Raw genomic sequence first — 26,676 nt, 5'->3', positions numbered from 1 at the left:
TCTTTCCTAATGCACTCTCCCTTGCTGGTTGACATGTACATACACATTGAGAGCCTCTGTACCAGAGTCAAATTCCTTGTGTGTCCGACACACCTGGCCAATAAATCTGATTCTGTTCCTGGAAACAGCAATAGTGGAAGCACCCATGTTAAATGAATAGGAAATATGTGATTTAACTCAAAGTGCTGCCCCAAACATCTCACAAGTCTAGTGCTAACAGTGCACTTTGTCACTTCAAGAAGCAGTTAATAAGGCCTGGTGGTCTATACTTGTCTTGAAAGGATGGGAAACAAGTGGCTGACAAAGGCTGTAGAGACTTGTTTTTAGTGCAGTGTGTGGCAAATAGAAATATGTGCAGATGGTTGGACTAATTGATTCAGACTTCTTTGGACGAGGCTCCAGCAATCTGCCAGCAGCACGGTTGGTGGCACCCAACCCAAACCTGGCTCTGCTAGTGAGGCACAAAAGCAGATGGTTAGAGGTGCAAACAGAGATAATCAGACAGAGGCATCGCTGATCTGTCTACAGTGTGAGTGAAGGTGGTGTAGTAACTGCAGCCTTGGATATCAGGAGAGTTTTACAGAGTGTTTTGTTAATTACACTGCATCTATCTGCATGGGCTAGAAGTCTGAATGGTGTGTGAATTCACTGAAATCTGCACTGAGAGTCAAGTCTCAAGCTCTTGATGCATATGAGGCTCAGGCTGCCTTGTTTGTGAACAGGACAGTGGTTTCAGCCTCTGTGACAGACATTTAAACAGCAAGTGGAGAGGTCAATGTATTTGTGTGGCGTGCACAATCATTACCATGCTGTAAGTGTACGATAAGAAGGGCTGCTAGATTTCCCACAGGCAGTTCCCTGCAGGCATTTTCTACCAGTTGTTTAAAGGGTAAGGTTAGTTATTAAACATACATGCACTGAAGTTAAATGCACATTCATAAGCTCAACCTATTTTTAATATATGTAACATTTTGAGCAGAGATTCTGTCGGCTTTCACACATGGCACATTACCGTAACATCTTGGGTTTGAGTCGAGCTGTAAGCCTCTAATCTCTCTGTTACTAATAATACTACACTACATGGTGTTTGTTGTAGCCTGTATTTCTGTTATGGATATCTAAAAGTTCACTGGCGATTTGTGTGTAATCTTTTGACCCATCGTTCCCATGCCGTTCCCATGCCATTCCCATTACATTTTCAAAAGCCGTTCACTCAACAAAAACCTATAATTTCAGTCAAGTAGAAATCCTGTTTGACAGAAAGCGATGTTTTTCATCAGAAAATATTGTGAGGCTTGCATTCAGCGGCAATGAGATGTCAAAACTCCACAAATTGCCTCTGGTGTGAAAGCTTTAACAGCATTATTGATGAAGTGGGGAAAGTCTGTAAAGGGGAAATGAGCAGTCACTCATCCTTTGATTTGGAAAAATGTGGAGGGTCTGGGTTCAGTCCAATGTGGGAAGTTGGGTGTAAACTAATGGGCTATTCACCTCCTAAAGATCAGAGTGTGGCCAAGGGGAGCAGCACCCAGTAACACACCTGTTTTTAAAACATAGGAAAGTCGAGGAAATCTGTATTTACAAAAGAGAAGAAGAAAAGAGGGGGAAAATGGTAGGCAGAGTTGGTCATGCTTATGTACCTGTCCTAAATTTAAAAGCTGTTTGCATGTTGGAACTCGTTGGGATCAGCTTTACATAAGGTAGCATGATGCCAGGGATTGCTGTGGTGCTGCAGACTGAGTTGGCTCATCGCCACAAGTTAAAGACTGTACAGTAACTGATGGTGGAAACTGGTTTTAATGTGGATACACTGTATGTCATATTTGGCTGTTACCTGATCTGCTAAACGTGGTCAGTATTGGCCCGGTAACAATCCAATTGATCCGTCCATGGTCTCAACTCTTAACACACCAGTTTAATGGGTCATTATAAGGATTGTTTATCCTACTGTATGATTTGATGAAAGAATATTGGATAATATATTAGATTCTCTTGGGGATTTTTTTTGTCTTTATTACAGACAGTAGAGTTAGATGATGAAATGAGGTAGAGAGAGATGCAACAAAGGTCCCTGGGCAGACTTCAGTTCTTAGTTGTATATGTTTTCTTTTCACCGTTTGTCTTTTCTCTTTATGCTTCTTTACATATTTCTGTCCCCCTTTTTTCATCTCTCTCCTCATATGTATACAAATGCGATAGGTAGCTTTCACATGGACATATATTACTGCACATTTGTACCAAACCTTTGGTTTCTTTAAAAAAAACACACATTGTATTGCAGTGTTTGTTTGGTTTTGTTGTCTGCACACTTGCCCCAGATGTCAGCATAATGTTCCAGACAACTAATTCCTGTATCCCCCTTTTGGTCAGACTCAGAGCAGCAATTGTTGGAAACTATTAATGTAAAAATGTTGTTTATTTGAAAAGCTACAGTATGGGAGACTCACACGAGTTGCATTGATACACACTACAGAAAGTCTCTACAACAGAGGTGGTGAGTGCAACGTTGGCTTGACTCATAAAGCCTCGATAGCTGCATTTATGTGAAATACAACGGGTTGAAATAAACCAGAATTATCTTTTAAATCTAGTCCCACACAGATTTACCTGACATCATTCTGTATATCATAATTGCCCCGTGATGATACTTCTCATGATTTGTTATGTCATTAAGTTTTCTTGTTTTTCTTTTCTCTCTGTCCTGAAGGATGACACCTCTTAGACAAACCTGCCCCATCTCCTCCCTGTTTCCTCACCCTGTCCCCAGAGTTCAAAGACCTTTATCAGCAGATTGATCTGTCCTGAGCACTCACCCAGCCCTCGCTGTTTGGCCGTCAACCAGGGGAGGCGATGCGACGGTTCATCTACTGCAAGGTGGTGTTGACCACCTCTTTAGTGTGGGTACTAGTGGACGTGTTCTTGCTGCTGTACTTCAGCGAGTGTAACAAATGTGATGAGAGGAAGGACCGCTCGCTGCTCCCTGCCCTCCGAGGTGAGTTCACATCAGTGCTGCGACACCTCTCACAGAATAGACGTGATGGGGCAGCAAGGTTTCAGGACTCCGTTATGAGATGTACATTACTACCTCTCAGACTAGGCTCCTTCTTTCTCTTTCCTTCTCTTGAAGGAAATAATAATAATGTAAAGTAAAAGTATTAACACAAAAATGTATTTAAGTTTTAGTAGGTTATTTGATGCAGAAAAATGTTATATTATTAACAGCCTATTACTCATGCATGTGTGTGTCAGATTTTGACCTTATCATATATTTTACCCAGTGACATGAAACAGGGAACAGAGGTTTGCATTTGACATAACAGTCTGCATGCAGCTGTCTATTTTTGCACAATTTGTAGTCATCCATCTAAACAAAACCCCACCAGACCACCACAATGATTCAGAACTTTTACAGTAAATGTAGTAAATCTTTCTCCTATTTAATTGTAACACGTTGCAGATAAAGATCTAGTTCAAGTTTCAAATTGTATCTGTGTGTGTGTGTGTTCCTGAAATCACTCTAAACCAAATACTGTATGTCTTTGTTGGAGTTCTAATCCTTACGTGGCCCCAAGTAAGCAGGTAAGAGGCCCCAAGTAAGAGGCTTGCTAAGCTGCTTGTAAGGAGCAGAGCTGCCAGCTACTGAGACAAATTACCATACAAAAGTCTAATGTTACACTGGAGCGACTGTGCTCATGAAATGGATGATATGCTGAATATATGAACTGTACAGTATATGAAGTGTTGAGAATTGTTCAGGCACTGGTTGTACCACAACACTACAGGTGTGTTAATGTTTACCTTGCCAAGAACGACCTCAGTCATTCAGCTGGGTCGCCCACTGATGCACATGTTGATCTGCTGTTGGTCGCTGAGCAGGGAGTACGTGGAAAGGTTGTAGAGCTTGTTGGCCGACAAACAGCTTCCTGCTGCTTTCATAAACGGTGCAATTTTTGGACATAAAACCAAAACAGTGAGCTGAAAGATGCTACAACCACACAAGATCGTATACAAATCAGCGCAAAGTCCAAAATATCCTAACTTTAATTCCTAGTGAAGGCCAAGAAAAAAAACTCTCTGGTGTGTTTTCCTTAAATGTGTTTCGAACACAAGCAGACGGTTTATATGAAAAGCTTTCTGGTTCTTTGGTTGGTTAACCCTGGTGCCATCTGGGTTTTTTTCCACAGACAATAGGAATATCTCTGTACAGCAGCTGAAGTCATAGTTGTCATTTTCCCAGGCTGAGTGTACTCACGATGAGTCAGTGGACTCCTGTATAAGATGGGTCCTTTTACTATAGACATGGCTTTGATAAACTCACTGGTTAATCCTTCTTGGAGCCGGTAGGTACTGATTTCCATCTGTTACTGATCGTAGAAGGGAACTAGGAAAATTCATTCTACTTTTAGGAATACGCCAGTTCTTTCTTTGACCAACTCACATAAGTCAGATGTGACCTTTTTTGGTAAAAACTTTACTGAAGCGACCATCTATTACACTAGACTGAGATTTATCATCTACTGTACTTAAGTAGGTTTTTCATTTATAGGGTTAAAGTGGTTGAACTACTTTTGATTATGAATTCATTTATTCTCCAACCACCACACTGCAACGACAGCCTGCAATTCATCAGAAGACCAAGTGAGAGAGTCCAATTTCAGATCTCTCTGTAATGAAATCAGTAAATGCTGAATTTAAGGACTTTCTCTCATCTTACTGTTATGATGACATGACACGTTATTTGCGTGCACTGATGGATATGCCACAATCAACTCAACACACAAGCTGTATACAGATTAGTGTCTGAGTCCATCTCGACAAGATTTCTTGAATCGTGCAAACAGGCATCAGAGTCCAGCTGGCAGTCATAAAGATATTTTACTAATTAAATTTCATGTAGCATCATGTGGGAAATGCTTTTTAGAGAGTTTAGAATTGCATATGTATTGCTGTTTTATAAGAATGATGAGTTTATGATTCACACAGCATACAGGGAGGCAGCCAGACATATGGCGTTTTATTTTGTTCAGCGCTGAAATATGGGCAATCACGTCTCAGAAGACTCATTGACCGAAAGTGTGAGAAGAGCCTTTTCACTGTAATTGCTTGGCATAAAGCTGCAGGAGGGGACTTTGAATTAGATTGATTGATTGACCTGAGGATAGTCAGTGCCACTGTTTTTCTCCCAGATGGTTGTGGTCATCTTTTATAATGAATGCTGGGTGTCAGGAGGAGAGTGTGTTAGGCTTGAAAATGCCAGAGTGTGTTTCCTAAGGCTTCTCCCGTCTGTGTGTTGCTAAGCAAAACTAGATATGTTTGAGTGATTCTAGCCTTTATATTCAATCTGATCGTTTGTATTATTTCGTAGATTGAGAATTTTGAAAGTGCTGAAGGTTAAAAACGAGAATTTGGTCATAATGAAAGAGCTAAATTGTTAATTTGAGTAACCATTTGAGTAAAAATAACTGGCTGTTGGCTCTTTTCACTAAAAACCACAAATAGTGACCCCTTGGTAGCGCTGTCCCAGCCTCCTCCCACAAGCCAAATAAAAGGCGCCCCAGTCTGCTATTGATGGTTTGCTGAATGTTTTACTTGTGCGGGATATGAAAATTCATGAATTTGACATATTGGAGAGGGTGAGCACGTGTTTATTGAATGCTTTAAGTTGTCCAGTTGAGCTGTGTCATTATGGAGTGTGTCAGAAGCACCTTAAAGAAAAGAGCAGGATCATTTGAGGTTATCTGTCCAGCCGACATCAAGTCTCTCCCCTTGAGGTTGTAGGGAATCCTCTTAACCTGGGGTCATGCAGCTAATGTGAACAGTGTGCTGCCTTTGTTCTGAGAGATTATTAGAGAGAGGGAGAGCTAGTCATAAATCTTTGCGAGGTTATTTACATTTTGTGAAGCGAGCTGACACCGTGCAGCAGCGATCCTAACGTTTTGCAGGCATTTGAAAGTAGGGACATTGAGTAAAAGAGGCTATAGGAAGGATTTCTTTTTTATCCATTAAATATTCTCCTAAATCTTTGAATTCAGAACCTCCTAATAGATTAAATTAAATATAGCAGGCAGCACTTATTACCCAGTCAGCTCAGTCCACAGCAGCCACGGGAGAGCTTCAGCTCAGCGCCTACACTGCCAAAAGTCCTGAAAAAATATTTCACATTCACTGATGGCTGATGTCTCCCCCCCCTCCCCAAGCTTTTAATAGTGCATGTCAGAATTCAGTCACATTTTGTTTGTGTTATTAATGGAAATATAATATACTGTTCAGTATATGTAGTAAAAATTGCACAACACCAGTTGGTTTGGGTACACTGGTGTGGAAAATTACGTTTTGTGCTCTGCATTTTTAGACCGATGGAAAATTCCACTTTGCAGAGTGTGCAGAGACGGAACGAGCACTCCTCAGCCTGAAGAGGCAGATAATAAGCCCCGCGTCCGTGATGTCCACGACAGACTTTGTACATTCCACACTGGTGCAGTGCTTTCAGTACAACAGGGATCGCTCAGGATTTATCTGTACTTCACTCTTTTGTCAGGGCTACATCAGTACAAAAGAGCATCTTTCTTAGAACAGCAGATTATATAGTGATAAAAATGATCAAGTACACTTCTAACATATACTGTGTGTATTGTAAGGCAGCTTTATTTATATAGCACAGATACACAAGCGATTCAAAGTCACATTTAATGTTGCAGCTGATAAAGGTGGAGCTACTTTTGACTACCTACTTTTTATCACTGCTTGTATGTAGCATATTCATGTAACATGTATGTGTTAGCCCTGCGATGGATTGGCGACCTGTCCAGGGTGTACCCCGCCTTCGCCCGATTGCCAGCCGGGATTGGCTCCGGCCCCACCCGTGACCCCGTTCAGGGACTAAGCGGTAGAAAATGAATGAATGAATGAATGTAGCTGCTCAAAAGCTCCCACAGGTCTCTGTCTTCTCCACTTGTTAGAACAGGTCAACCAGCCAGCAGACTGGCATCAGGGAGGTCAGTCAGCCCTCATTACTCTTAATGGGTTTTTATGACACAGTTTTTCTTCTCATTTCAAGAAATAGTCTGTAGGTAGCGTCTCTCACAAGAAAAAGTGATGTTAGGTTTGCTTTTCTTATCGGATATTCTTCTGTCTTGGTTCTGTTATTTTGCAGCAGTGATATCTCGGAGCCATGAGGGTCCGGGGGAGATGGGCAAGGCAGTTAACATCCCCAAGGATGACCAGGAGAAAATGAAAGAGCTCTTTAAGATAAACCAGTTCAATCTGATGGCCAGTGACATTATTGCTCTCAACAGAAGCCTGCCAGACGTGAGGTTGGACGGGTGCGTAAGCTTAAGTGTCTCACAGATCCATCGCTCTACTGACCTTTAACACCTACACACACATCTAGTTTCTAACCCTCATTCTGTTTCTCTAAAACCTTTGGTATCCATCACACATTGCAGGGAACTTCATAAAAAGCTGACATTCCACTGATACTTTCTGCTTTTTGCTGTCTTTATTTTTTTTGCTCCTTAATGTTTGCAGACTTCACACACTGGTTCACACAATATTCCTCCAGCATTCAAACAACTGTGTTCAATGGCACAACAAGACAGCAGAGCTTTCTTCTCTTCTCAAAAGAGTCCCAACAAAATTGCAGACAGTGATGCAAGGCACCGTTTCTGCAGATGAAATGCTCCAATCTATCAAAGCAAAGCTATTCTGGTGATTAAAGTGAAATTTAAACTGTTTGTTGAGCCCATTAGGTGTTATTGGCATTAATAACTCTATCCAGTGTGAAAAGCATCTCTGATTACGGGCAGTGTTTTGATGCAGAATTCATCAGATCCCTCAAGTGTGTACATTAGGCCTGACATTTGAATGGGAGCAGGGTTTTGTTTACTGTCATTCAAGATCCACTCGAGCAGTTAATGAAAATCTGAGCTGCAATTTGTATGAAACACGAGCACATTCATTTCAGGCTACTGGTATTGCACAGGCATTCACTTCTCTTGGAGACATTATCCAAATGATTCATGTTTGAATATCCCAGCAGAACAGGAGTTCTCCATGGCAGTTTCATTAAGCAGATACCAAAAGCTCCACCAGGCGAATGAGAAATGGGCCACAAGAATTTTTATTTTCTCCTACTGTTGCATTCAAGTCTGTTTTCAGACTCTTCTTGATTTTTACCAACAACATACCCATTCAAGAAGTTTTAGAATGTGAAGGTGCAAATATAAACGTACAAGACCTATAGTATATTCAGCTGGTTGCACCTCCTCCAGTTTTTCTGTTAATTATGGCTTATTTTCTCAGTACATTTCAGCAGCTTTATTAAAAGAACACAGCTTAACTTTGCAAAATTCCATCATCTGAGAGGTGTACATTTTCCAGAGCCATGCAGAATTACCAGTAGTTGGTAATTGGTCAGGCCTTGCTCCCCCCTCCTCCTGCATACAGGCAGCTCAGGCCATCCACCACCTCCTCCTCATCTGTAATGCGGCTTATTCTTTATTCAACATCATCCACTCGAGCATCACACTCTCACTCTTTGGCTTTGACATCCTGTCAAGCCGACGACACGCTGACACAGTGGTGAACACTGGTTTTACTTTTTCTACTTTCTTTGTACATATTTGTTTGTAGCTCTTCAATGACAGTGTTTTTGCACTGACGTCAGCATTGGATAGCAGCAGGATACACTCAGAATCTTTTTTTGAGATGCACAGACAATAATGAGCTCCATACACAGAGAACCACTGTGACTGCTGTTCGTTCAGGGACTAAGCGGTAGATACCAGTTATTTAAACTGGGTAGGTGAGAGATAGGTTTTAGTATAAGGTTACAAATGATTATGTTCAAGCATGAGAGTTAATGCAGATGAGTTTAGTGTAGCTGCTGCTATTGGTTATTTTTAATTATTTAATTTAAATTTAGCTTTTTGTGAAATAAGTTTTATGCCTCCACGCCAGTGATGTTTGTGGAGCTAATGATGTTTTCATGCTGCCCTTCTGTCCGGCCCATTCTCATGAACACATTGTCTCAGGAACACCTTGAGGGTTTTTTTATTTTTATTTTTTAATTTGGCGCAAGCCTCCACTTGAGCTCCAGAATTGATTTAGACTTTGGTTGTCAAAGGTCAAGGTCACAGTCATCTCACATCTGTCCTATTCCTGTGAATTTGACTGGTTGGTGGAGGTCGTGGTAATGCTGGTGTCAAATGAAATCATCTCAGATTCAGCTGCTCACATGTTTAAAACATGTAGATACTGTCTGCAACCTGTTATGTGGGGTCACAAACAGACAAAGCTTTATTAAGGAGTTTAACCCTGTAAAGCCTGACACACCAATAGTAGCCAGAACATTCTAATTTTTTGGAACTGAGATGTTTATTACCTTGTTTTTGTTAAAAACCTTTTAACTAAATCCAAAATAGAATTCATGATTCAAGATTTATGATTTGTATTTGCCATATATGCATAGACAGACGGTCCAGGCATATAGGAATAGAGGTGCCATATTATTTAGATTATTTCTATGTCTTCATCTATCACATTTGATACATGGGGCATTTTTGGTGATTTGTTTTGATCAGAAACCTCACGTATCAAATATGATACAAATGGTTTTATAGGGTTAAAACTGCTAGTGTGACTTTCTTCATTTTTGTTGCATAGTGACGTTTCATAATCACACCTCATGTCATTTTCCTTTTGTCAGTTCTTTACTCAGTTACTCCTCTTTTTATCTGTTCTTGTCTCCCTATCAGCTGTAAGACCAAGGTGTACCCAGATGACCTGCCCAACACCAGCATTGTCATTGTGTTTCACAACGAGGCGTGGAGCACCCTGCTGCGGACTGTTCACAGTGTCATCAACCGCTCTCCCAGATACCTGCTGATGGAGATCGTGCTAGTCGATGATGCCAGCGAGCGAGGTTGGTGGTTTATACTGTGGCTAATGAGCAGCTCACAAAAGGTACATTCTTAGGTGTCGGACAGATTCACAGGTTTAACTCTGTAGTAGCGGATTCAGGATGTACATGTCATGGCTGATGTAAACAACGTGGGAGACAGGGCTCCGGACCAGGCTCAGCGGATCACGAGGCACAGTGGCAGTATAAGGAACAATTAAAGAAAGGCAGATTTTTACTGCAACAACAACAAATCAATATTTACTCCCTAGAGAAGATGACAAAAATGCATCAACTAAACTGACCTGAAAGGCTGCAACTAGCAACAGTCTTTGTTAGTGTTCATAGATATTTTGTAAACCAATAGTTTCTTCTAAATTATGTCAAAGTATTGATCACAGAAGGTTTAGTGATTGGTCTAAACAATTAGTTTTTTTGTTGTTGTTGTTGATTGACTAATGGATAATGTCACACCACCATCCCAGCTAGGGGTGGTTTGCACTGGAGCTCTTTTACCAAGATGTTAAAGAAGTGTGTCAATAAGCACGATTAAGTGCAAGGAGGTGGGGTTTATTAACAAATGTATGTTAACAAAAGCAATAAATAAATAAATAAATCCCCTGGGAAACTAAAAGAAGAAGCTCAAAATGAACAAAAAAACAAAAACAAAACTGCAGCTTCACAACAAGCTGCCACTCCCTTTGACCTGAATGGCATTTTATCTTCTCTGCCTCCTCCCACTGGATGGAAACGACCACCTGGTCAGGCGAGTACAGGCTGAGATACGCAAAGACAAGGCATCATGACAAATAATTCACAAACATCAATTCATCCATTATCTATACCGCTTATTCCTGAACAGGGTGGCGGTGGGGCTGGAGCACATCACAGACAGGAAATAACACAGCCTACTAACTTGTCAGTGTAATCTGTCCAGCTCGTTGGATCAGATTAACAAAACATTCAGACACCCTAATGCTGATGTAAGGGAATGGGGCCTAGTGAAAAAGAACAGAGTAGCCTTTTGACAGATCATTCCAGTTAAACCAGTGCACCCCACAGTAGCTGAAAAGTCTGTTGTCTTGTTACAGACTTCCTGAAGAAGAAGCTGGAGGACTATGTGCAGACTCTGGAAGTACCGGTGAGAATCCTGAGGATGGAGCAGCGTTCGGGTCTAATCAGAGCCAGGTTGAGAGGGGCAGCTGCCACCAAAGGTCAGGTCATCACCTTCCTTGACGCTCACTGCGAGTGTACCATTGGCTGGCTGGAGCCCCTGCTGGCACGCATCAAAGAGGACAGGTAGCAGCCAAAGCGGACCGCACTGAATGTTTGTAATATATCGTTGCTATTTAAGGTTCTAATATGAAATTATAAACACATTCTCGCGCTGTGTGATGCTGACACTGCTGATAAGACAAGATAAACATTTTGCGTCGTCTGCTTCTGGTGCTGCCTCAGAGAAAAAGCTTGCAATGCTAATTCTGCCACAACTCATGCTACTGTAGTAGATGCCAGTAGAGTCTAAACTGAACAAATTGATGGGTCCCAGATGAGTATAGTAGTAGATCTACAGGTGTTTTCTTCAGCCTAGAGTGTTTGTACGGCCTCAAGCCAAACGTGTTTATTTAATGTGACAAGGTGTTAGTGGTTGTATATTTTCAGGCTTTTACTCTGTGGTTTGAAAACAGGGTGCATCTGCTTGTGTGTGTGTGTGTGTGTGTGTGTGTGTGTGTGAGTCACATGAATAGATGGTTGAATTGATAATGATCCACCTGCAATCCATCACTTATTTGAGGTCAGACACATTCATTTTCCCTCAGGAAGAGATTGGCATCAAATGACTCGGTATATTATATTACGGAGCCATAACACTTAGCGAGGGCTGCTGCACATGTATTTGTGTCTCTGAGAATAGACAGACAGATGAGATGGTATAAAAAGTGCACAGTATGTCATATGATGGATAATGCAGTTTCAGTTTATGACATTAACATTATATCTAGTACTGATAAATGTAAGCTGTGTATTGTATTATCCTAATTATATACAGTCTTATGCAAAAGTTTAGGCACCCCTTGATAAATAACAGATTTTGGTGATTTTTTATTTGAATAGATGTTAACACAGTTTCTCTTGGAAATGGAAAAAATGCACAATATTTTCTGCAAACAGTGATGCATAGTTACTTCTTATGCCATAAATTGAACAAAAATAAAAAATAAAAACATTATTATGGCATGGTGCAAAAGTTTGGGCACCCTAAGAGTTCCAGAGTCTCAAAGTCTCTCACAAGGTTTCAGACCTTAATCAGCTCATTAGATCTGATGCACAGCAACAGCTGTCATTGGTAAATGCCAATTTCAAAGCTGTACAAATACCTTGACTCTTCAAACCTTGTGCACACACTTGCGGACACCCAGCAACCATGGGTTCCTCTAAGCAGCTGTGTAAGACCCTGAAAATGAAAGTTATTGATGCCCACAATGCAGGAGAAGGCTACAAGAAGATAGCAAAGCGTTGTCAGCTTGCAGTTTCCACAGTAAGAAATGTAATTAAGAGATGGCAGATCAGGGGAACTGTGGAGGTCAAGATGAGATCTGGAAGACCAAGAAAACTCTCGGACAGAACTGCTCGTATGCTGGTCAGAAAGACAAATCAAAACCCCCATTTGACTGCAAAAAACCTGCAGGAAGATTTAGCAGACTCAGGAGTGGTGGTGCACCGTTCCACTGTGCAGCGATGCTTGCACAGACAAGGCCTTCATGGAAGAGTCAGCAGAAGAAAACCTTATCTGCGTCCCCATCATAAAATCCAACATCTGAAGTATGCAACAGGACATCTACAGAAGCCCGATGCGTTTTGGAAACAAGTGCTGTGGACTGATGAAGTTAAAATAGAACTCTTTGGACACAATCAGCAAAGGCATGTTTGGAGAAAAAAAGGAGCAGCATTTCATGAAAAGAACACCTTGCCAACTATTAAGCATGGGGGTGGATCTATCATGCTCTGGGGTTGTGTTGCAGCCAGTGGCACAGGAAACATTGCACGGGTGGAGGGAAGAATGGATTCCACTAAATACCAGCAAATTCTGGAAGCAAACATCACACCATCTGTAAAAAAGCTGAAGCTGAAAAGAGGATGGCTTCTACAACAGGACAATGATCCTAAACATACCTCGAAATCCACTATGGAATACCTCAAGAGACGCAGGCTGAAGGTTTTGGAATGGCCATCACAGTCCCCTGATTTAAACATCATTGAAAATTTGTGGGTAGATCTTAAAAGAGCTGTGCATGCAAGACGACCAAAGAATATTACAGAACTAGAAGCCTTTTGCAAGGAAGAATGGGAGAAGATCCCAAGTACAAGAATTGAAAGACTTTTAGCTGGCTATGAAAAGCGTTTGCAAGCTGTGATATCTGCCAGAGGAGGTGTTACTAAGTACTGATTGTGTAGGGTGCCCAAACTTTTGCACCATGCCATAATAATGTTTTTATTTTTTATTTTTGTTCAATTTATGGCATAAGAAGTAACTATGCATCACTGTTTGCAGAAAATATTGTGCATTTTTTCCATTTCCAAGAGAAACTGTGTTAACATCTGTTCAAATAAAAAATCACCAAAATCTGTTATTTATCAAGGGGTGCCTAAACTTTTGCATAAGACTGTACAATATACAATACAAGGCTTCACAAATATTTTCTCTGAACACTGAATCTTTCAGGACAGCAGTTGTGTGTCCAATCATCGATGTCATCAGCGACGAGACGTTCGAGTACATGGCAGGCTCAGACATGACCTATGGTGGGTTCAACTGGAAGCTGAATTTTCGCTGGTACCCTGTTCCCCAGCGCGAGATGGATCGCCGCAAAGGAGACAGAACGCTTCCAGTCAGGTACACAAACAAAATGTTTCTTTCTCCTGTCAAGTTAAACCTAGATATGCTTTGTTTTGGCAATGTGTGTTTCTGATTTTAAAAATGAGGAGATAGGAGGGCAGATAACATTTTAAATGACACTTTTGTAAGTTCAGATGGATGTTCAGTTTTTCATCTGCACTGAGAATGGGTTTATCTGTGGTGGCAGCATGGTTAGCTTTAGCTCTTCACAAGAAGTAATCTTATGAAAAGTGCCGTTTTTATCTGTAGCTAGAAATAGATCTTTCCTCCATGTATTCCGCTGATGCAAGCAACTGCCTAAATAGAATCTACATAGCTGTGGCTTTGTGAGGTTGTTTACTTTAAAAATAGAAACTCTGCTCACACTGCAACTGCATTTTATTTAATTTTTTTGCTACACAAAACTACAGTTTGTCATCTGTATGCAAATCATACCCAACAACAAACATTGTTCTTAATTTGGAGCTGACTTTAATAGATAATAAATGAAAAGATCAAAGTAATTATTCCTCTTAAGGCTTTGTGTTAAATTTTCAAACAAATTGGTCTTTTATTCTGTTCTGAGTGCTCCTCAGAGTTACATCAAGACATTAATAAATACAGCACAAAGAGACATTACAAAAGACTTTTTATTCTTCGCTTTTTGACTTAATTTGTTGTGTGTCTCTTGCAGGACTCCCACCATGGCAGGAGGGTTATTCTCTATAGACAAAACATACTTTGAAGAAATAGGAAGCTATGATCCAGGGATGGATATCTGGGGTGGGGAGAATCTGGAAATGTCTTTCAGAGTGAGTGACCAATAAAGACGGGGATGTTTTACCTTACCTCCCTTTTAGGGAGTGTCATTACTGTGGAGGTATTTGGTTAGAAACCAAAGTGATGATGGTGCTAGATGAAAAGCTAAGGGGTTGCCCAAGTTAGCACAGTTCATCCTCGGGAGACCATGAATGTACACGGTGTATATACAGTATATGTAGAACTTTGTGGCAACCATCCAATAATCCTTGTGCTGTATCTTGTGTCTGAACCAAAGAGGTGAACTGACTGACTGGCCCCACAGTACATAGCTATGCTGCTACCATGTATTTAAAAATAATGCTGTGAATATGCATTTAAAAATATGCCATGAACATAACTGTGAATATTACACCTAGATAATAGTTCTGCCATTTGTCTGTCCCACTTCAGAGCAGCTCAGTCAGCTCAATATATTTCAGTAAAGCACTCTCCTCTTTCATTGCTGCTCCTGCTCTTAAAGTTGGGAGCAAACTGTGGTTATTGATAGATTTAATCAGTTTCTGGGTCGCCTGAAGATCAAGGAGTGATGAACAGTCAGTAAAGGGAACTGGCATGAACCAAGTGTTTTGCAAGTTCGTGCTGAGGGTATAGAGAATGTGAAGTTGGCGTCACGCTGTGTTCACGCTCATTAACAGTTGTGTGTGTGTGTGTGTGTGTGTGTGTGTGTGTGCGTGTGCCTTTGTATTACTTGCATCATGAGGACAGAAACCTGTTAACACACTCACACTGTGGGGACTTGGCCATCCTTGTGGGGACCAGAAGCTAGTCCCCGCAAGGAAATCACTGAATTTTAGGGTGCCCCTGTCCCAACATTCAACATACCTTCACATTCTCTATTTCTCTGCTTCTTGCCTTATAAATTTAACTTGTCGTTATGTGTGTGCAGGTCTGGCAGTGTGGTGGCTCTTTGGAAATTGTAACGTGTTCCCACGTGGGCCATGTTTTTCGGAAGGCCACCCCATACAGCTTTCCTGGAGGAACAGGCCAGGTCATCAACAAGAACAACAGGCGCCTGGCCGAAGTCTGGATGGATGAGTTCAAAGACTTCTTCTATATCATATCACCAGGTACAGTAGAGAGCAGTGAAACTGCCTTTGTCTGTCTGCTTCCTTCTGCCACTGGCAGAGTAGAATCAGATGTGGAAGTCTATATTAAAATGGCCTGAATTCTGCACATTTAAAAAATGACAGGTACTGTATAGCTATAGTTGAATTTAATAGATATATTATTCATTGTCCACAAGGCAGATGTGAGCAGTCCTCATTATGAAACTCCTCTTATGTGCTTGCTGACAGTGCATTTGGCAAACTGGTGTGAAAAGGAAAGACTTGTCTGTTCTCTTATAACTTTAATTGTCTTTCATCATACTTTTTCTTGCACATTTAAGAATTTATATTTTTCCTTTTACTCTGTTTTGCATTCAAATTTAATGCTGCTTTTGTCATCCCCCAAAGTGACATTAATTATTTGACAAACATTTTTAAACCTGAGTTGAGAAATTTATCAATGATGGACTTTTCTCAGACGCAGCTCAAACACACAGACAAACCAGAACAGTATGACTGTGCAGACTGAGAGATGAGTCCTCCATCTGTCGACTTAGTAATGCGATTACCCTTTAGCAGATAGCACTGTCCCAGAAATCCATGGTTAAGTGTTTTAGATGTCAGCCAACCTACAAGGGATCATCTGTAATCTGCCAATCTTATGGCACAAATTGTGACCCTCCCTTTCACTCAGTCAGGCGGGATTCTCTGTGGGTAAGTTTGCAGACAGAGCCGGGGGTGTGATGGATGAGTCTTTCTGTGTATTGTGGCCCCACAGTGACTGTCTGTTCCTCCAGGACATTAGGGAGAATGATCTGGGCCACACTTGCTGACACAGAGGAACACAGTTTGTTGCCCAGGCCGAGTTTGGGAGTGGCATCCACTGAGCCTATTAAAAGTGCATCTCCTTTCTCATCCCTCTGCTGATTTCAAGATCAAATTTGCTACTCATCATCTGCAATGTGCGATGTTCAGAGAGGGAGAAGGGGAAATAGAGATCTAGGCGAGGAAGAGTGGTCTTCAGTTGATTGCTGCCAACTTGAAATTTCTATTTCCCAGAGATGTTATTATTAGAGAAGTGGCTGTTTGCACTGTCTGGCTCGTTTTTGATGAATAAATAAACAGCAGTGCTCTTGCATCTTGGCTGATTTTTGAAAATTGTATTGTATTGTATTTTCTTGTAATGCAGTTATGTTCCTTCATAATAAATTACCACCCCCAGATCTATCTACATGCAAGCTCAGAGTCTCCAAGAGAGACTCTGGGGAAAACCATCTGCCTAATGTGTTTGTAAATGTGCCCTGCCGCTGTCTAATCCTTCATCAGGCTTCAGTTGGCTGAAACATCAGGCAGTTACCTTTTTGTTTGACTTTTCATTATATTCCTCTTCATATAAATCAGGTAATTTATGCAAAACACCCTGTATTTTCAGGTAAGGACACAAAGTTGTTCTTTATTAAGGGTCCCTCTGGTGTTAAGTTTTAGTGGTGCAAGAAAGCAGGACTACCCTTCTATTTTCAGGACAAAAGCCAAGTAAATACTAAGGGAAATACTGACTGACAATGGTCACTGATACATATAACTGAATCCAGGTGTCTGCATTTGGTCTGCAGGTGTGATGCGGGTGGACTACGGAGATGTTTCTTCCCGTAAAGCCCTCCGTGAAGCCTTGAAGTGCAAACCATTTACTTGGTATTTGGAGAATATCTACCCAGACTCCCAGATCCCAAGAAGATACTACTCACTTGGTGAAGTATGAGCTTTCACATACTCTGACCCATTCAATCAGATACCGTATGTCCTTGTGGCTTCTGGGCTGTGCTTTCAGAAAGCCAGTAGTGCTGCAGTACACACCTGAAAATCTCAGGATCCAGCAAAGGCTGAATGACACGGGATTAAAAACAAACATCCCTGCCTGTTCATACTGAACACGTATGATAACCAAAAGAATGTTCGTGCTGTGTGCGTTGATCCAAGTCACATGTTGACACGGCTGTGTATGGTTGGGGCGGTGAGATAAGGTTCATGCATATATCCTGCCAGTCTCATGACAGTTTTATATTGCGCTTGAGCTAAAATGAATTTCAAAACACACAAAAGTTCAAACATGAGTCATAGTCTCTCACAGACAGGGCTGTAAATTATTTCCCAACAAGCTATATATTTTGTTGTAGAAGATACGGATTCACTTTGCTATAAATACATTAAAACTGGGGGAATTTTTAATCAGATGCTTCAGTGGGCAGAGATGGAACTTGAGCGTGGTTCATGTAGACATTATTAAAAAGGGGATTTGGGAAACTGATCATTTGTAATTAAGGTGTGAGAATTCATAGATAAAAAAAGTTTCGGTTCCTTTTTATTAGTTTTGGAAGTTTTTTGTTTCTTTTTATTTTAGGAGACTTAAATGTATCTCTTGGTGCCCATGAATCCGTGTCAACAGCATGTGGTAAAGGCAGCGCCGACATCCAGCATGTGTCTGAACAATAGGCAAAGGCCATTTAAAAATGTCAGTTGAAAAATTCATGGTTAAAAGACCTTGTAATCCTCCAACACTCATATAACCGAGGATGAGAGGATATTTTTATCTGTGCTGTACTGCAGCTCTTTAGCCGCTGCAGCACCTCAGTTCAGGTCTTTCTCTAAACCAGACGTCTCTTGACTGCTTCTCATCCTCCCTGACACATAGTCGACCTCTTTTTAACAGCTGGAACCATTAGGTTTTATATCACTTCATTATGAACCCTGTTCTGTTTCTGCATGATGGGCATGTTAAGTAAGGCATCACATGGAGCCAGCTCAGCTTTACTTCTGTGAATGTATGAGTTCATTAGAAAGCTGAGTTGACTGTAAAATCAGTAGAAGCTCTGATAACAGGGGCCGCTCTGAAGTCTGCAGTTGGGTCATTTTTGCATTGCTGCTATAAAAGTGACATTAAGTTGAGCTTGGATTAAAATGGTGACAGTATCTTTTTTCATGACTTTAGGGCTGCAACAAACAATTATTTTCATTATTGATTATTTTGTCTATAAAATGTCAGAAAATAGTTTAAACAATGCCCCTTATATTTCTTTACTTTCCGGCTGGGAGATGACGGCTCTACCCCAATCAAAATCAGAATTTCCATCAAACCAATCATCAGCATTAACAGTATCTTTCCAGCTCAGTGCAAGACAACATAAAACATGTAAATTCTGAATGCAATGCCGGAAAATACCACAATACTACAACTGAAACAGTAGCATTAATCAAGATAAGATACTGAGCAGCGTAATACGTTATTTGGAAAGGTGGGCTGGGCTGATGTCAAGTAATAAATACATGGTTTTATGGATTGTACCCAAGCTTGAATAAAACTTTTAGATGTGAGATTAAATATAATTTGGATTTGCAAATGTCTGACCAGATTAAAATAAATTTTGAAAATTGAGTAGCAGTCATAATTATAAAATTAAACAAGAGTCATGTTGGTTAAACTTTTTACACCTTGTTCTTCTTAGATCAGAAATGTTGAAACCAACCAGTGTGTGGACAACATGGGAAGAAAGGAGAATGAGAAAGTTGGCTTTTTCAACTGTCACGGCATGGGCGGGAACCAGGTGAGGAAAGCAATGTTCAAACTGAAAACTTTTATAACATTTGTAAATGGAATAATTAATTTTAAATTAACATTCAACCTACAGAGCCTTTGGTATCTGTTTATTTTACATGAGCTTGAACACAATCAGGTTGGATGTAAAGCGAATACGTACTTTATATACATATGCGTCAACTTTTTAGTCGGTCTAGATTTTGAGTACATTTTAAGTCTGGATTTTTTCCTTCCCACTTTATGATGTGGGTTATTCTGTAGTCATCTGTCAGGGTCTGAGAGAGTAAGGACCCAATACAATGAGAGGATAACCAGACTTTAATGAGATAGCTGAAAATGAACTATATAGAAAAATGGTACAAAACTAAATGGCAAAGGAAAACAAGCTAACACAGGAAAACAAACCCTAGGCAGCTACTGTACATATGACAAAACAAAAAAATAAACCCAGAACTGACTAAACCTATAATGGGAAACTAAGGGAATAGAAAATGAACAGCAGAGTCAGGGAGCAGATAAAGGCAAAACCTAATAACAAGAGGTTATTACAGGATTCGACTAAGTGAACATGACAAACCAGATACATGGGGAAGAAAAAGATCCCATGTAAAACAGAGTCCATAAACAATGGAGGGCATGACAGGATGAAACACAGGTGAGGAGGCCAGGACAGGAGTGAAAAACCAGCAACCAGATGGAGCGATGTGAGGTGATTATAAAGGCTGAACCAGGGAGACAAACAAGTAACAGGTGAAAGCAATGAGGGCAGTCAATAACTGTAAAGTTGGTGCTGGTGAGATGGCAAGAGACAGGAAATGAATACAAAAAACCAGGACGTTTGACTAATATCATGACATCATGGGCATGTTAAGGTTTATGCCAAGAATGTGGGTGGTTTTAGGGCTAAACATTTTTCTCTTTTTTTCTTACAACTCTTGATGTGGCATGTTGTGTATAGCTACACAGAATCTAAATCAAATCTTCTCAAAGAAAAACTTGAAGAGTGGCAGTTGAATACTAAGAACAGTGTATAGCACTGAATCTGAATAAGATTCACAACACAATGAAATGATGAAGAAAACCTTTATGTGCAAATTATTCACATACAGTATCATAAAGACTGTCAAGCACAGTTGTGGTGTACATTTTTGAATGCAGCCCGATGAATAACTGGTGTTGAGTGAGATATTTTGTTTCCAGGTGTTCTCGTACACAGCAGATAAAGAAATTAGGACAGACGACCTCTGCCTGGACGTCTCCCGCCTCAACGGGCCTGTCGTCATGCTCAAGTGTCACCACATGAAGGGCAATCAGATGTTCGAGTATGATGCAGAGGTAGGACCTGCATTCCTCAGCTTGGATGAAATGCTGATGTATTGTGTGCCTGAGTTATGAAGGTTTGGGTAGGAGGAAAAAGGAGTACCTGTTTCCTGCCACTAGGTGGTGCTGTATGTCAGTTCTATTCAGCGAAACTGTCTCTCACGCTCTCTTCTTTCACATAGTATGTTGGCAAGTGGGAATATGATTTTGAGGTAAGCTCTTAAAACCATTGTTCCTGAATATTGCCACATAGTTTCAGTCCTGTGTTCCCAGTATCGTGATAATACTGTATATAACAGTGTGTGGACTGTGACGTGTCGGTGTTATTAGAATATATTATTTAAAAGTTGTTGTAGACCAGATCTATTTTGCTAAAGGAGTGAAGTTGAGTCTGAAGTGGATTTTTACCCTAGCACATTTTTTTTTAAACCATCACTTTCTCTGAAAATTCAGCAAAGCAACAAACACCTATAAAATTTTGCTTCACAGTCAAAACTAATCTAGAATATCTGTCCCTTCATAATCAAACAACAATTGTCCAAGTCATTTACAGTAAACCAGTGACGAGACAAACAAACCAAACATCAGAGCTACAAAAAATTAAGTTAAAACAAAAAACTTTGTCCTAATGTTTGTTGATGTTGTGTGTTTTATTGTAGACCTCTTGGCCTGTAACACACACAACAAACAAATGTGTGAGTGGGTCTCAGTTTGTTCATTTGTAATACTGAAGCACAAAAATGAAAAGCTAAAATTAGATGAATGACGGTGGTAAAAATAGCATATTAAACAGGAGGGATTTGCTTTTCTTTCTTTGTGGTTATTCCAGCTGTAGCAGGCTCTGAAATTGGAAACGGACATTTTGAAGCTCACAGGAGAACTAACACACCCTGTTGACTCAAAGTCCAAGTATATTATGGAACGATCAACTCAAAAAACATGTCATATTAACAATTTATTGCATTTTTAACCACAGGGAGGAAGCTAGAATGCACCGAATACATCGTCTATCTGTGATTAAGTTGTTCTGCTGAGAAGCAGATACTGTATGACAAGGTGGGGACACCTGCAGGTCTCTCTGTCAAGAATTAGACAAACCCTAGGAGAAATCCTTTCATTACACTTTGTTCTCTGGGTGAATTCTGAACATGAAAAATGAATAATTTATAAACGAAGAGGACTGGCCTCTGTTGTAAACAGCACTGGGGTTTCTTCGCTGTCGGTTATCGAGGGTATTTTTAGAGCAGGTGTGATGGACGGGCTGAGTCCTGTGTGACTACAGTACCATTAACATTTCATGTGGTCATCAGTTTCACAGGAAAACCTGACTTTTCCATATTCCTGTTGTACTCGTTCGCGATTGTGACAAACTGCCTTCCTTCTTTTTCACCTGCTTTGCTGTTTCAACCAGGAATAGGCAGTTTGCCCCGGCCCCTCGCCGTCAATCACACATGAATGTACCAGCTACATACGGTCAGAATTATTCTGCAGGTTATCCAGCTACACTTGTCAGTTGGGTTTAGGGTTTGTGTTAGTGCAGTAGAGGCTGTAATTTCATTACTGTGCTTTTCCAACTGAGAGTTGTCAGGTTGTCATGTCTGCTTCCCAAACGTCAGCCCGGTGTCTTTGTGTTTTTACCTTTTTAGTATTTCAACTATGCATTACCTAATGCGCCTGGTGGACAGATGCACTGCAGTCACATTAAAAAAAAGAAAAACGTATTCAATTTCCACACACTGTCAGCAGGTTTCTGTCACAGCTGTTCATGAGACATCAGATGTGAAATTACATGTTTATGTGAATGTTCACATCATTTGACATGGAGAACACTCCCATGTTCTTGCCATTGGTGCCTGTATGATTTTATTAGTTTTAAAGGGGAAACACTTCTGACAGAGTTGTCCATGTGAGGATTGAAATATTGTGCATAGATAGTATATAACACTATATTCATTACATTTGGGTTTAATTACATTGAAACACAGTTTGACTGATATAAAGGATCCATATTTGTGCTTTGAGATTTGGTTCACTTTTTGATTTGCTGTTTCAGTCTAAGACAGTTTAAATATGTATTGTTTTATATTGTAGTTTCAATGCTGGACAAAGGCCCATGATCAAAATGCTATGTCTCTGATAAACTGTGCTGACAGTGTGCAGGACCTTCAGCGATTTCTCTCACAAGTTATGAATATTTCAGATACTGTACTTCATGACAGTGCAGCAGAATTGTCAGGGTTTTTTTTTCTAAAGGTCAGGTTTTGAATACCTTAAATGAACTGACCTGTCAGTGAAGCTGTCACATCTCATTGGCTTGGGAAAAACTGGCTCTGAAGAACAGACGGACAACTTGACGACTCTCGGACTTACCTTCACTGCCATCTGTCCTTCTCACCCCTGGCTCGCTGCAGAAGCACACCTTCCTTCACATCATCACCCAGTCATGTCTGACCATCAGCCGACTGGAGGATGGCACCTACGCCCCGACGGTGGAGTACTGTAACAACAGCCCATTACAGGCCTGGATCCTCCACAACTACACTAGACTGGAGGTCGCTAGACACCTCTACTCCAGTCCCACTGACTATTTTCTCTAAGCTTCCCATCTGCTCTGGTGGACTTCAGGTCCTGAGGGGGGCAGGTCAGTACAAATCAGGTTTAGAGTGGAAGTTGGTGTCGTTTTAGTTGCTTTCTAGTGATGTAGTTCAGCTTCAGTAGAACCTGAAGTGGATTAGTTGGAACTGTTTGGCCTTTAATAAGCACCTTTGTAGTTGATTGTCATCCCTGTTAGAATTTTTTTTTTGTTTTCGTCAATGAGCACAGATAAATGCAGAGCTTGGTGCCATGATGTTGATCTTTCAGTTATTACTGAGAATATGCATGCAAATTCTTTTAGGAAGCATTAAGTAGCTTTTACCGATGACCTTTCACAGAAGAGCCACGAAGACAGATGTCCCATCAGGATAGTTGTGTATAAGATACTATCTGCAAGACCTTTAACCAGTCTTCATGTGAAAGTACATATCATTCAACATGTATTTTTCCAACATAATTATTTTGTTTTGATGTGAAAATTCACTGGCTGACTGTCAGCTCTTGGTGAATGATGCCTGAGGTGTTTATTTTTAGCTCATAATCTACATGCAAGGCTGATTGAAATGAGCTTGCTATTGTTTGCAAGTTCTTTTGAAGTGATCCTCCATTGTGAACCTACCTTTCATGGCCTTGGCCTCTCAGGCTACTCTCCTGTTGGCCTGAAGCAGCTGTGCACACCATGTGCTGTGTACATATTGTAAAACCAGTGAATTCCAATTCAGTGCTTTTCACCCCTCGGCCTGCTTATTTACATTTTTTTTTTTTTTTTGTAAGGAGTTTTTTTTTTCCTCAGCATTTCTGGCTGTTTCAGGGTTGTTATTTTCCTGCCGTTTCCTGTCACAGTGCCTGTCTGTTATTTTCTGTGCAGCCAGTCCTATTCTGCTGAGTTATCCAGAATATGCCCCTCAGAGTCCCGTCCTCTTGTATTTTTGAAAAAGCTAAATAGCGATTTCACTGTAGCATGCTACAGTTTTGTGTCCAAGCACGGTAAATTGGGTAAGGAGCTCTCGGGGTCACTGCTGTGTGTCGGACTTGCGGCAGTTAAGCAACCTGCTGTTAGATGACCTGATTTACTGTTTAAATTCAGAGGTGCTTTTGGCATAGGCGGCACAAGAGGAGAGCATATATGAAAGAGCAGGGCACCGTTAGAACAAATGAGATTGTTGCCTGACTCGGCCTTGAGACAAAAGGAATCTGCTGTTTTTGTGTTTGCCCACAAAAAGCACCTTAGCCCTTTACTGTAGTTCTCCTTTCAGAGGCAACAAAACATGATGACAAAGAGGATAATGTTCCTCGACCGAGGCTTACAGTTAAAACCATCCTCATTTAATTAGCCTGTCTCTGCTGTGCACCCACTGTGACTTGCTTCAGAGACACGTCTTGGCTTGCTGGCAGGATGAGATGGGAGTTTTCTCTACCCCAAAGGAGGCTTGAAATAATTATGAGCTAAGGACAGGACCTACACATTTCTAGTATTTTCATTAAATGTGGAACAGTTTTTTAACCCTCCACTGTTAAACTCCTCTCCTGTCACCTCCGTCACTATGCTCCGATCTTTGAATGAAACGGAAACGTACTACTTTATGATTTGTAGGTCAGCTGTGCCTCTGGCTCTGAGAAGTTCCATGTGTGACTGCATTTTATAAGGAGGTATTTGCTGACCATAAAACTATGAAGGGAGAACTACCACATGATCTCTGTGGTGGCTGCTGTTAAAAATAGATTTATTTATTTTTTTAAAGCAGGAAGAGAGTTATTGTTCTTTAGTTCTTGGCAGGTGTGTAAGGTTGAACGGCACCTGCTGTCTTTGTTCTTGGTCTGTTTGAACAAATGTGCCCTGTAAGGCAGTCTGCAGTGTGTACTTCAGGAATGGTGTGTGTGTGTGTGCACATGCATGCACATGCACACACTTGTTTTTATCCAGGCAGACGGTGTCAGGCCCTTGTGTTTTATAGCTTAAGATCAAACACGCCAGCATCTTTGTGTGCTCGTTAGTCTGAATATCTTCTGTCAACAGTCAGAGCACAGGCTTGTTTTAATGAAAAACTGTCTCAGCTGTAGGATAAAAAAAAAAAAAAAACCATGCCAATGCACGTCTTTTGTTGCCACATGCAGGCTGTGGTTTGTAGTCTCAGTATAACACGGTACAGATTTGTGAAACTGAGGTTATCTCAGATTTTGTTATGAGTTATCATGCATGTTTCAAGTCTGAACACCGAACCGAGCTTTATTTTCAAATTCTTCATATTTATAGACAGTCGAGTGCTTTATGGTGCCTTGTAGCATCCAACATAATTTAATATCCTTCCCAATTTATCTCACAGCATTGTTTTCCTCAGTTGACATTCGACTTCTCCTTACAAACCAACTTCAGTTCCTCTGCTTCTTTTCCTGTAATCATTAGGACAAGAAAAGCAACTCAAGTGATGGACGAAATGGCGGAAGTCTGTTACTTATGAACATAAATGGTTAATCAAGCCTATTGAGAGCAGGCTTCCAGTTGTTAGTGGGGGTCTCTGGAGCCTTCGTGGCAGATAGCCACAGTTTTCTATGCTACATGCTCTTGTGGTGCTTGAGTTCATCTAATCACAACAGGTGTTTTTTTTTTCCTAATGTGGACATTTTAAAAGGAATTTTTCTGTCCTCTGGCTTTTCTGGTTTAGGTGTTAGAACGGTACACAGATGGGACTGATGGGGGAGAAGGGACAATGAGTGGAGTGGAGCAAAAGAAAGATTTGGGCTCAAAATGTTATGAGGGTTTCCTACTACAGAGTGAACCAAAAAAAATCTCAAAACCATTTAAGTTGTTCTTTAAAAGATAAAAATCACTCCCAAGGTTATAGACATTTAAGCCCATATGTTATAAATATTGATTGTATTGCCTGAGCACTTGATAAGTATCACAAAACCATTGCGACACAATACCTGATACCGGGGCCATTTGCACAGCAGACATTTTGACTTGTCATAACGTATTAACAACGGTTGTCTCGGTAAGCCTTGACGTGTGACAGCCAGCAAGAGCAACACCAGGTCCCTGAAACAGGAAAGTGCTATTTATTTTCACAAAGCAGGTCAATTTATTGATCAGTCATTGTCACCTGAGCTGAATCTCATAGATTCTGACACATCTCATTTCATGTCGGTTTAGTTCCTAGATGATGATGTATGGTGTGTGCTGTTGTGTCTGTGCTCATTTTTCTAAAGGTAATGTTATCAGAACACTTCCACAATACCAAGGTTGTCCCTCATTTGGAAGCAGCTCCTCCACAGCGATGAGCAGCAATGTTAATTTTGCTTTCAGTTACTGTATGTGTGTTGCTGTTATGCATAGTAATGACATAAATATGTCGACATGTCACAATACTGTTACTATCTTATATCATGTTAAGACTCATACCAGTATTATCATAAATGATAAAATATGGTTGCATTAATTCAAAGGGATGACATTCATGTATCTTATAGACTGTGTGCATTTAATGAGAGAATGATGTTGATTTGCAGCTTCTTTTTGCTACAAAAT

The 26,676-nt window shown here is 40.6% G+C and overlaps 1 protein-coding gene across 4 annotated transcripts in view; it reads left to right on the top strand.

Annotated features, from left to right (window-relative positions):
* Positions 1-26,676, top strand: part of galnt13 (polypeptide N-acetylgalactosaminyltransferase 13) — a 34,309-nt gene that overhangs the window by 2,336 nt on the left and 5,297 nt on the right. Inside the window, exons 2-12 of one of the 4 annotated variants that reach the window (XM_020594782.1) lie at positions 2,708-2,992; positions 7,157-7,322; positions 9,756-9,922; positions 10,990-11,197; positions 13,623-13,793; positions 14,470-14,587; positions 15,484-15,664; positions 17,257-17,396; positions 19,144-19,242; positions 20,436-20,570; positions 22,967-23,196. In XM_020594782.1, coding sequence (XP_020450438.1) covers positions 2,851-2,992; positions 7,157-7,322; positions 9,756-9,922; positions 10,990-11,197; positions 13,623-13,793; positions 14,470-14,587; positions 15,484-15,664; positions 17,257-17,396; positions 19,144-19,242; positions 20,436-20,570; positions 22,967-23,152 — 1,713 coding nt within the window. In that variant the 5' untranslated portion in view covers positions 2,708-2,850 and the 3' untranslated portion in view covers positions 23,153-23,196. Of the gene's footprint in view, positions 1-2,707; positions 2,993-7,153; positions 7,323-9,755; positions 9,923-10,989; positions 11,198-13,622; positions 13,794-14,469; positions 14,588-15,483; positions 15,665-17,256; positions 17,397-19,143; positions 19,243-20,435; positions 20,571-22,966; positions 23,197-26,676 lie in introns of all 4 variants that reach the window. The other 3 variants (XM_020594781.1, XM_020594784.1, XM_020594783.1) reach the window with 3 other exon arrangements.

Source organism: Monopterus albus, unplaced genomic scaffold (genome assembly GCF_001952655.1).
Source record: "Monopterus albus unplaced genomic scaffold, M_albus_1.0 scaffold24.1, whole genome shotgun sequence".
Classification (NCBI taxonomy): Eukaryota; Metazoa; Chordata; class Actinopteri; order Synbranchiformes; family Synbranchidae; genus Monopterus; species Monopterus albus.
The sequence above is the reverse complement of the archived record's forward strand: the minus strand, read 5'-3'. Positions and strand labels throughout refer to the sequence as shown.